This window comes from Idiotropiscis lumnitzeri, chromosome 21 (genome assembly GCF_059441095.1).
Source record: "Idiotropiscis lumnitzeri isolate Australia: NSW breed Sydney's pygmy pipehorse chromosome 21, RoL_Ilum_1.0, whole genome shotgun sequence".
NCBI lineage: Eukaryota > Metazoa > Chordata > Actinopteri > Syngnathiformes > Syngnathidae > Idiotropiscis > Idiotropiscis lumnitzeri.
The window spans coordinates 5,557,849-5,570,129 of NC_142411.1; the positions used below are offsets into that span (position 1 = coordinate 5,557,849).

General features: G+C 44.3%; 1 protein-coding gene across 4 annotated transcripts in view; it reads right to left on the bottom strand.

Moving 5' to 3' along the window:
- klhl29 (kelch-like family member 29) overlaps nt 1-12,281 on the bottom strand; it is a 130,228-nt gene that overhangs the window by 5,428 nt on the left and 112,519 nt on the right. For all 4 annotated transcript variants that reach the window (XM_088286339.1, XM_088286340.1, XM_088286338.1 and 1 more), the window contains 3 exons: nt 10,595-10,777; nt 9,294-9,474; nt 508-701 (listed from right to left, as the gene is read on the bottom strand). In XM_088286339.1, coding sequence (XP_088142465.1) covers nt 508-701; nt 9,294-9,474; nt 10,595-10,777 — 558 coding nt within the window. The remainder of the gene's footprint in view (nt 1-507; nt 702-9,293; nt 9,475-10,594; nt 10,778-12,281) is intronic.

Consider the following 12,281-nt stretch of genomic DNA (forward strand, 5'->3'; position numbering starts at 1 on the left):
TGCAAATTTTTTTCATATGGACTCACGCGTTATCGTGGTTAAAAAAAAAACAAACAAACAGTGGGAAAGAAGCGTTCCTGTTTGCTTTAAAAGGGCTCCAAGGTGTTCACTTGTCTGCTTCTGGATGAGGACAACACTGTTGCTAGGCAACCCTGCTCATGACTTAAAACTGTTATGAGAACGCATTAAATAGTAATTATAAAATCTCACAGTGGCTTTGTCATTTTTTTCCAGAATAAAAATCAGTCATCGCACACATTGCAAAAATATCAAAAACAATTACATTAGTTAGGTCAAGTAGAAAAGTTTAGCTCACTGAGCCAAACAGGAGGCAGCTCAAAATGAATTTAATTTTTAATGAATTAACGACTTAATTTCAATAACGGAAACCAAACAATATTTTTGTATTTTTTTAATCTTTGTAATTCTAATAGTTATCAAATTTTAAGCATCATTTTAAAATTGGTGACTTGAAAAATGAAATGCCTTGGACCAATCACGACTCACCGATCATGGGCGACTCGATGAAGCTCCAGGCGTCACTCTGCGGCACGTAGGACTGCAACACGCCGGCCGAGCGGCCCGCCTCATTGACGCCGCCGAAAACGTACACTTTGCCGCCGCACACCGTAGCCGCGGCCGAGTGCACCGGCTTGGGCAACGGAGACACCGTCTCCCACTGGTTGGTGATGGTATCGTACCTGCAGACGACAAAACCGGTTGGGGCTCGCCGTTAGATGACACGGCCTTGATCCATTGACAGATTAAGTCAGATAATAAATTTTTTTTTCTGTGACCAAGCTCGTACCTCAAAACAACACCTTTCCCCTCATTTTGCCTCGACTCCTTTGCACCAAGATGGCACCAAAGCACTACTTCTATATTAGTGATTTGCCCTGAGCACAAAACGGCAAATAGGACAGACAATCTGTCTTCAAACAGGTGATTATCTAAGGAAATTTGTGATCCTTGGGGGTATTTTTTTTTTTTTTTTTGGACAAAAACCTACTTGAGACATTTTATTAACAAGTCAGCTGAGAACAAATGCATAACTTGTTCCCTTTAAGGTCGACCCTCGTTGCCTCTAAATGGAATATGACCTACTTAAACTTAGCATTAATGTATCACACACACACACACAGTAGAGTAAGCTTCCCGACTTTTGGCTGCGGGGCTGACAGGCGTAATTAGGCGAAGGCGCGCACCACCCGCGAGGATGAAAAAGAGCGAGCGTCGCGCACAATGACGGCAATTAAAGCAATTACAGAAAGCAAACATATGTCGACCGACACACGCCATTAAGCTCTCGCGCCGGCCACCATCTTGGAGCAAAAAAATAAATAAATCGATCCAAATGTGTTCATTGTTTCTTCGACAGTCAACAGTACCCCAAACGCCGGCTTTTTGTGTTTTTTTTTCTTTCTTTTTTTCCCCCCCATTTTGCGGATATTAAAATACTGAAATTTTAAACCTACAAATTCAATTTCAACTGTCATTTGCAATGATTCAAAGCAAAAATTCGATACAAATGTCATAACCAGAAGGCTGTAGCTAGCTAGCCTTGTAGCTTAGCTTAGAGTAGCATTTTATGCTAACAACGCCGTAGCTTTCTTTTTTTTTTTGGCAACTGAATCAAATTATTGCTTACTTCTCTAGTCAAACTACTTTTCTATTAGACACGGCTTTGGCGCCCCCTTGTGGCATTTTCAGGTGTTCCAGAAAGAGCACATCAACATGCTGGGATTTTCTGAGGAGAATCCACAAGAGCGACGTGCAAACTAGCTGCCGATGTTGTGGTGTGATTGTGTTTACTGAGCGTTTGTTGTCGCTGACAGGCGGCACTTTGTGAAAATAGCCCCGACGAATGAGCACGTGAAATTCATTAGCGGCCCAGAGTTTGACAGTGGGGGCAGAGCATTGTGGGTAAAATAGCAGTAATAGCACCCATTGGGTAGCCACTTGTCTTTGTTTACGCCGCAGACGAGCTCGTCAGGATGACGTTTTACTGGAAAAAAGCTTAAAAAACAATTAAGCGGACACAGAAACAAAGACAAGAAAAAGTGGCGTGACACTCCTGACAAAAAAAAAAAAATCTAAGGGAACTTTCGCAGTATCCAGTAAACTCGCCTATGCACCCATGGCAGAACTCGCTCTAATTATTGCATCATTTGGAAAATCTATCCGTCATCACCTCTGCTGTTTTTGTGCTCAAGGCAAAACTACGTTTAATAAATCTAAACAACCACCTTTTGGAACGCCGTCGATTACATTTTTACTAATCACGGCAAGGTTTATCGTAACTTCTTGATCCCTCCCCCTAAAGGCGGCAGCAGGGGGTCATCTTTTTAGCAGTCACGTGACCAAATGATGGAGCCACTCTGACAGATGAAGTCAAGGTCAGCCAAGATGCGCACACACGAAAATGCGCAGATGGATTAGAGCATATTTTGGCATGCTACACGATGACGTGTCACCTTCACGTAATCCCCGTGGGACGCACACACGACACAACAGGCACTCCAGATTGACGAATAATCTCTCAGAATTAACTCATTGCCGTCATTTTGCAGTCCTTTCATTGATTTAATGTTAAGACTTCAGTTAAGATATCACTAGCCCTGAAAAACAAAACATCGAGGCCACGCCGCTTGAGGAACGCTACATGAGGTGATTGGCATCAAATTACCACCTCCGTCAACCCTGGAAGCAAGCGGACAGACGACAGCGACCGCTCGTTACGGCGTCGGCCGTGTTGGGTGGCCACTCACCGTCCGGGGGGGGGGGGAGGAGGGGGCACATCCTAAAAGGTCACTTGTCACCTCCTTATGATGAGGAGGCGGTGAGATAGTGGATGTCACATGCCATAACGGCTGCTAATTAGCGGTAGAGAAGCGAGAGCAGGTAGATGCTGTCATGGGCAGGCGAAGGCAGAAACACGGAAGGCTGACGAACGGCTGGAAAAAAGGTTGGGGAGTTTTTATTCAATTTGGAAATCCTCTCCTTGAGGTGTACTCATATTTTTTGCCAACGGTTTTGCTCATTAATGGCTGTTATTTCAAGAAACAAATTGACACTGTAATGCTGTCAATGTAAAACAATACACTGATGACTTAATAGAAAAGTGTCCATTTTTTTAAAAATTATTTTTCAAAATAATAAAATACTTGCTATGCTAATAAAATGTGTATTCACTTTTTTTTTTACGTACTGTATACGCCTTTGCCAAAATAGTAGTGAAGCCTGGCAGACTGCAAAATGGGAAAAATTTGTCCTGATAAATTTAGTCTCATTTCCATTTTTTTCTGTTTACGTCCATGCAACCAATAAGACGAGAGTGATGTTACATCATTTTTTTTAACGGCGACACTTGTAATAGTCATCGCTCCTGCTCGTCTGTAGCCGTTCGCCTTCCATTTTTCTAGAAGTCGACCGACTCCCAAAATGGTGTGATCCATCACAATGAACATCGCGTCTGCACACATTCCTCACCGTTATATTACCCAGCGAGTTAAATAAAGTCTGCCACCAATGAGGCTCCCTTGTCTGTGTTTGATTCATTTGTGGGTTGAAGGTGCTTTTGATTTTTTTTTTTTTTTTATCAACTTTCCTGACTCGAATAGTTTCGTACTGTTGGAACGTGTTAAAGGAATTCAAAAGAAAATAATCTAAAATGACAACATGAGTTGACTCTTCATTTTGGGGGGAAATGTGTTCATCCCCCACCCGCGAGAGACCACATGTGGTGGCGAGGACCACGGGCGTCACACCAGGAGGCTGGTTGCCGGGTCGGGGGGGCTTCAACCTTGACAACCCAGCATGTGCCACCGCTGCCAGTTTGCCTAATCCAGAGGAGCAAGGGATTAGCTCAGCATGGGGGAAGCTGCCTCGGCAGGGGGGCTTTGGGAGCCTCTTGTTCCTGACTGCTGCGGGGTCGCCCCCCTGTGGTGCACCCCCTGGCACCACCCACCAATAACCATAACAGCTGGAGGCGCTTACCTGAAGTCGAATGCGGAAACACTTGCAGGTAGCGAGGCAGCAGTTGATTAGCAGTGAGAAGAAACAAGAGATAACTCTTGAAGGAGTTTTCCCAGGATCCCCTTTTATTTCCTATGAACCTCGTTCGGTCCCTTGAGACGCTTTTGGCTTCCTGGGAGTTTCGGCATCGCTACACTCTCATCCCGCGTTCAATGCTGGATGCTTTCTGCTTGAAAAATATTTTTTTAAATGCTTTAAGCTTATTTACAGGTATGGGAGGGGAAATCAGTTTTTAACGTGGATTTAAAGGCATTCACACTCGGGTCTGACTTTGGCAGCTTATTCCATTTCCGTGCAGCACAATAACCAACAAGCCACCACTCACGAAAAGAACTTTGAGGATGTCTCATTGGTCTGACTTTGTGGAACTTTCACACAGCCAGTGCAGCCATCGGTAATATTTACCCCGACGAACTAATGAGCCACGACACTCCGAATAGAACGGAACGCGAAGTGAAACCTCACGAGCGTAATCAGCTGAGTCAGGTTTGTTTAAAAAAAAAAAAAATACACAAAACACAGAAGATCCCATCTTTTTGTTAGCTCAACATCTCCCGCCGCGCGAATGCTAAATCTGGCGTCGTGTTGCTAACAGTTCTTCATTAAATATTAAGCGGCAATGACGCTTGAAGGACGCGCAGGTTTGCGCGTGGAACGCAATAAATAAAACAAAAGCGCCACTGTGTGATTGACACATCATTAGACAAGCATGAATTATTCACTATTCTGCAATCATATTGCTTCGTCAAAGGATCAACATGCCGGGCGAGAGAGCGGGCCCAGGGCACCTGATTGCGAGTTAAAAGCCACCACCACAAATCCGCGACTCACTTCGCCTTAAAAAAAAAAAAAAAAAAAAGCGTCAGTCATTAGCGATGGGAACAGTTGGGCTCTATCGTCATTGAGTGTTGATTTGCGCCGCATCCGGGCCGCTTTGAGATGATTCTGATTGAAGACGGATTTGCGACCGTGGGAGCGTGAAAGCTTTCGTCACGAGGGATGCTGGCGGAGGCGGCACAGAAGACCGAAAAGGAGGAAGTGAGATGTCACGCGTGCCACAACTCCATAATACAAAAAAATTAGTACGCTTGTTTGGCAACAATAAAGGGTAAACGTCTGAAATTGTCCGTAGCACTGTCATACGGTATATGCGGAAGATAGAGTGAAATGCATCCGATTAAGCAAAGATACAAATTAAAAAAAAAAAAACAAGGACTCGATTGTAGCTCAGTTTACCTGCTCAGAGGAACTTGCTCGCGGCTTGACGGACGAAGTACAGTGGCGTAAATTAACGTGTCCTGGAACGCTTTAACTTTTGTCGTGCTAAAAACCTCCTGCTCACCGGACTGCTAATTTGAGACAGAAGGCGAGCTCAATAGCGCCATCTATGGGCACGGAGGACTTCGAAGCGTCCCGCGGCTGGCTTCATAAATTCGTTGCACGACGTCAGTTGAGCAATGCCGTCTTGTGTGGTGAGGGAGGGGAGGTAAAGTTAGAGAGTGAGTGAGTGAGTGGAAGAAAAAGCTAAAAAAAATCACAAATATTATTTTGTTAATATACTTGCACGTTCAAACAGTGGTTTTCCATATAAGGAAATTCTGCCATGTGTTGGGAAAAATGGACAATGCAAATATGAGTCCGTACTAGAGAATATTTACTGTCGTAACATAAGAGACTATCAACAATTTGGTTTTTGAGTAAACCTAAACGGTTAGTTAGTATTGCTGTTCCAAATTTGACAACTGTTATTGTTAAACCCAAATCATTATACTGTTTGAAATCCCACCACCTCTTGATATTTCGCAAAAATCTTCAACATTGTTTTTCTGCTTCTCCAAATAAGACAGGAGAGAAAAAAAAGAAACGAGCTGTCGAAGACTTTTTTTTTTTAAATCAGCAAACTGTTACATCACTTGCAGCAACTGCCCTTGATTAAAAACATCATTATGCAAATCATTATTTATGCTCCTGTCGCGGTTCATACACCAGCATGTAGTCGCTCTTTAACCTAAACGATATTTGAAATGCGATATCGCTCGAACTCAATAGCGTGTGGTTCAAAGCACTTTGCCATGCAAGATGATCCCGCCTCGTTTTTTTCAATGACAGCTCGTCTAATAAATGTGCGCGCCTCTGCATGAACATACATACACTCCGGCAACAAGGAGTGCACACAAAACGATTGGTCGCGTCCCTGCGCATCCATCAGGCGACGAACAACGCGGCAAATCAATTTGCAGCTGCCGCGCCGTCCCCGAGCTGCCATCCGCATATCAAACATCGGCAGCCATTGCTATCCGCTGAGTAATGATTCCGGAATGTTATTAGCGTTCCGGTTGCGAACGAGACACCTGCTAGGAGTTCCTCTCTTCTGTCGCTGAGGGTCGCCGCAGTCGAATGTTCTGGTGGCAGAGCCTCGCCCGACTACATGTGGCCAACAATCACTTTTCAAAGCATTTCATCATTATAGTCGTTTGTTTTAGAGCAGGGGTGTGCAAACTTTTTGATTGGCGGGCCACAAATGGGTTCTAAAATTTGACAAAGGGGGAGATGGAGCAAAAGATGGATGGAGTGTTTTGGTAACCTCACCTCATCGGAGAAAAAAAAATACATTTAATTTTAAATGAAAGTGAACAAAAGCATTATAACAAAATATCTGTCTTTGAAAACCAGAGTATTTTGAAAATAAAAAAAATTAACAAGCTTTATTCATTTAATTTTTTTCAAGTTCGGCGGGCCGGATTATAACGTTTAACGGGCCGTATATGGCCCCCGGGCCGTAGTTGATTTTCTAATGAAAATCGTTTTGTTTTCCATTGACTCGCGTGGAAAAACTGCCGTGAACAAGAGCTTTGATTTTATTAATTTCATTTTATTCCAGTTAATTTTTTATTTCATTTTGACTTTTTTTTTTTAGTTTTTAGAGCAGGATTGTTAGTTTTTATTAGTCTTTATTTTTTGGAAAGTTTAGCTTTAAAATTTTATTTCGACATACATGGAGATATATTTGTGGCATGCAAGATGGAAAAAAAAAAAGGTATCGCCTAATCAAATAAACAATACCGAAACTTCTTCCTTCTGCAGTAATTCTGAAATAAATGCATTTAAAATAAACCCCAAAAACTCGTGCATGAATTTAACTCGCAGAGTGATGCTATAATTATAGTTGGTGTTACTTTCAGGTATGAATGCTCTTTTCAATGAGTTTTTTTGTTACTTTTGTTCCACAACAACAACATTGGCGTGAACATCGAATCTTCACTGTTAAGGTTCCAAACTGACGCTTCCCAGAAGACCTCCGGGCGGGCTTGAAAGGTATTTGCCTTGTATTTACGAGCGCTATGAAATAAATAGCTTGCTGATAATCTGTCAGGAACGTCGCCGAGCAGTCGGTTCGGGGCGTAAATTACGACACCTGTTCCCGCAGTCCACGTCGTCGACCAGCTGCTCGCTGTCGCCGCCCGTCTAGTTGCAAATCTTTCCTGCTGCTGCTCCGCCCTTCTGAAACTGCCCAACCGTGCTTACGTGTTTAGCCGTTATTAAGAGACTCCATCAAAGTTAAAAAGGGGTTCTGGCTTTCATAGAAAAAAAAAAAAAAAATCCAGGAGAATTTGAAGAAAGTTGGAGAGGAAAAGTAGACAAATTTGAGACATTTTTGGAGATTTGGAGAACATTTGAGGAAGACTAGTTGTGAATCAGATAATAATTCCAAATCTTTAAAAGTGCATTTCTATATTTTGGGCTGGAGAAATAATTTAAAGACGATTGGTTGAGAAATTGCAACCTTTAAAATAATGACTTATGTAGAAATTTTACTTTGGATCTAATGGTTGGGCTATAGAAGGCACTAGTTTGCCGTCCCGCCACTGACAGCGGTCGCTAGCGATGGGAAAATGAAGTTTCAAATTTGCTTCATGACCCACTTGTTGTATTTTTGAGTCCTCTAGATGGCACTGTTGGTTTAAAAAATGGCAAGTCGGTGTGCTTTCAGGCCAATGTTTAACAGAGGAGTCTAAAAATACTACAACTGATTCATGAAGCACATTTGACGCTTTATTTCGCCATCACTAACGGTGACCACATTACTTATATTAAAGTCAGAAAATACAAATATAAACAAGTAAAAAACCTTCCAGCAGCAGCTAAGTCGTCTTTGGCTATCAAGCAAGACACATTGATGACCAGCTAGCAGACCTCGTTGGGCTTCGAAACGACTACGGCTTGCGTGTCATTCATAAGTGGTGCTGCCAAACAAAACAAGCGTGCGGGTACAAATCAAATTTCCATAAAAATTTGATAGTAAATTATACACGAAGCAGCTTACATTAGTCTCGCCTCACAAACTGCACAACAACAACAATGACGGCAAAAGATTTCCACTTTTCCTCCATGTCGCAGTGACACGTTGCGAGTTGCACGCGGCGCACATTAGCCGGCTCATTCAACCACAAATCGGGAGGGGGGAGTAGTAGAGGGGGGGCACAACAGAAGACGAAATCTTTATTTATTTATTCATTTTCCAGGAAAAACAACAAGAATGACCTGCGCTCATTTTAATGCTACGTACGATTCTAACCCCGTGTCACAAATGGTTTGGCCCAAACTGACCAGCATGCATTAGCGTCCAAACCGCTACTTTGCCGTCCGAGGTGAGGCCGTCGGGTTGTGCCGGTGATGATACGCCACTGAAACTTGGAGTTGTGCACTCGGCTGAGGGTTATTGGGCAGGCGAGCTTCGTTAATGGGATCAGGTGTGCGTTCGTCAGCTCCGGAGACAAGTGACAGAGGCGGGGATTGTCACGACAGAATGCCGCTGTGGCTTGAACATTTGTGACAAAGATGCTCGAGCACTGACTGATCTCAGGAGAATGAAACCTTAACAGACGTCTGACTTTTTTTTTTTCTCATAAAAATCACGACAGTGCATGACGTACTGCGATGCCATCAAAAAACAAACCAAAAAAGTGCACCACTCCCTAGCCCAGACGTGGGCAAACGACGGCCCGGGGGCCACATGCGGCCCGTTAAACGTTTTAATCCGGCCCGACGACCTTGAAAAAAATTAAATGGACAAACCTTGTTAATGTTTTATTTTTTAAATACTGTGGTTTTTCAAAGACAGATATTTAGTTCTAATGCTTTTGTTCACTTTCATTTAAAATTAAATGTATTTATTTTCCCCGATGAGGTGAGGTTACCAAAACACTCCAGCATTACCATGTTGAGCTAGCTCAGCTAATCAATTCCCCTCGACTCACCTCTCCACGTGGTCCAGATTCCCAGAGACGCCGAGGCCTCCGATGGCGTAGAGCTTGCCGTCGTAGACCAGGCTGTTGTGTCTGCAGCGGGCCACCGTCATGCGGGACACCAGGTTCCAGTTGTCCAGCAGGGACATGTAGCACCACACGTCAGATAGCATCACTCCTGACTCGGTGCCACCTGGAAAAAAATTATATTTTTTTTAACTTTTCTTTTGTTTGGTACATGTTGGAAAATAAATTAAAAAAAGAGCACTCCACAGTGACGCCACCACAAATTTGTGAATTCACCTTTTTTCCCATTTTTGTTTGATTAATTATTCTCCGTTCTTTACTAAGAAACTCGCCGTCGCTATTTTTGTGCCCAGATTAGAACAAACCATAGAGTTTAGAAAATAAAACATGAACAAGGTTTATTAATTAATTTTTTTTTCAAGTTCGGCGGGCAGAATTAAAACGTCTAACGGGCCGCATGTGGCCCCCGGGCCGTAGTTTGCCCACGCCTGACTTAAGGGAATGTACTGTAGTTTCTGTGTGCCTTTAAAGGGGCGTGGCCTAGTGAGCGACCTCAGGAGCTGGTTGGCTGCTTCATCTGCGTGTGAGCGTCTTTCCACGAGTTGTGGCCTACAGTAGCTGAGTTGAACGATTTACTAATTATCATCTTGACTCAAAATGTTGGCTCACAACACAAAGTGAAAACTTTTTTTTGCCATTGGGGTACTTTTAAGTCATATCATAATGTTCATTCCGATGATGATGAGAAGCCCAGCTAGGAAGTGCAAGCAGCAGGAGCTGATTGGCTAACCTGGTATAAAAACTCTGATTTCCCCACCGGCTTGTCGGACTCCCGGCGGACACGGAGGCGCAGCTTGTTCCGGCCGCCAAACACACATTTCCATTTATATGAAAAGAGAGTGTGTGCGAGAGAGCCGCCTTGGAAGACCGATCCTGTCGCGGCGTCAAGGTGAGCGTGCGGCCGCCACGCTGAAAAGCGAGCGCAAATGGAGCGTGGCGGCAGAAAAAAAAAATAAAAATGCCGTCACGACGGAAGAAGGGAAAAAGAGCTTGGACGCGACACGGAGGATGAGCGAGGCGACGTCGGCCTTTTCGCACTCTTTAAATAGTTCACAAAAGTCGTTTTGACCTTGACCACTGCATTGTGACTATTTTGGGGCGTATCTCGCTAAATCAGGAGAGTATATCATGTTGTAAAAAAAAACTAGCTAAGCTCAAAAGCAGGATAAAGACGATTACATTTTTTTGTGAGGTGGAATTTAGCTTTAGCGTTAGCTTTAGCTCACCTGATAGGTAGATGTTGTCGCCGGCCGAGATGACGCTGAAGAACTCGCGGTCATAGAAGGGCAAGCTGGCCAGCGGGTACCACTTGCTGTTTTGCGGGTTGAAGCATGTGACCGCCGTCAGGGAGCGCTGGTTCATCCCGATGGCCTGGCGCCCCCCCACCAGGACGATGACCTCCGCCACACCTGCGAGAACCAAGAGGAGCAAGGTGATGAGTGAGGGCAGACGGACATTTTTTTAGTCATAACACAAGAAACAGAAAAAGAGCGACACCGGTGGAAAAAAAAAAAAAAACAACCTCAAGATTTTCCCCATTTTCTCAAGTAATGAGCATTTCGCTGAGCTCAGCAGAAACGAAACAAGACAAAGGAGTCGCGGTGGTGCGCGATATGCAACGAATTGTACGTACACGGAGGGCGGTACAAAGACGGCAGTGATCCAGAAGACACAAAACAGGCTGGCAGGCTGCCAAAAAAGCGACAAAGCAGCCGCCAGACACCAGCGAGCAGCAGGCATCCAGGAGGGGGTGCGAGAATGACGAGGAAGCCGAGATGAGTGCCGTGCCGGAGGGGTCCCGTGTGAAAGGGGCAAAGGGGCCGTGATTGGCGAGACAGCCAAGATTGCGGGGGGGGGGGGGGGGGGGAGTGAGGGATGGAAGGCTAATCGTCATAGACTGGAAAAAAAAAATCAAGGGCAACTTTATCTTTATCCCCGATCGATAGTGTCGCTCGGTCGGTCAAGTCTTTTGCCCCGCCGCTTCCTTCAGTTTAAACAACAACAAAATGAAGCGCAATCTTTTTTTTTTCACCCGTCCAAAATTTTCCCGTCAAAGCCGCTAGAACAAAAAAAAAAAAAGCCGAGGAGAAAGACGGCGAACAAAAAGGCCGACACTGAGGTAAGCCGACAGCCTGTGGCTGAGTGGACGTTTTTCCGGGGTGAGGCTTTAAGAGGCTCTCTGATGGATGAGACGGGTGAAGGTGTTTTTTTTATTTTTATTCTGTTTAAGATGAAGCTCGACACTAGAACAAAACAAAACAAAACAAAAAAAACGACCATGATGGTGGAACCAGATTTGTTTTTCATCGACAGAAACGAGCGCTGATCACTCGCCGTGCACGTGAGCACACGAGGCGGCTGTGGGCGATTTCCGCTTGGTCGCCCGCGTCAGCGATCGTCCACATCTGCTCGTCTGGCCGATCCCCGAAGTCTCCGACGCGTTGGCGGACTAACACAACTCAACGTGCGCCTGTCAGAACACGGGGGGGGAGCGGTGGTGGTGGTTCGGGTTCAGGGCTGGCGAGGGGGCGTCCGCCAATCATCCAGAGGTTGAGAGGAAGAGGAGGTAACCCGGGATTAAGAGGATTTGACAAGATGATGTTTTCCTCCTGACAAGAGTTTAAAAGCAACGCATTTTGGGGAGGAAACGATTGGTCCGGATTTTTCTTTTTTTTTTTTTTTAAACAGAGGCAAGAAGAGGAAAGTCCACTGAGAATTGGTTGGAAAACGTGGACGCAACAGTCAATTTATTAGGAACAAATATGGCAACAAGCACGATATATTTTGCCTATCTTTTATTGAGTTTCTTTTTTTAAAATAAAATCATTGTTTGTATTTGATGGAATTTTAATATACTTGATAACATTTAAACTTTATAAAATAACGTCCTGCACACCACCTGATTTATATCGA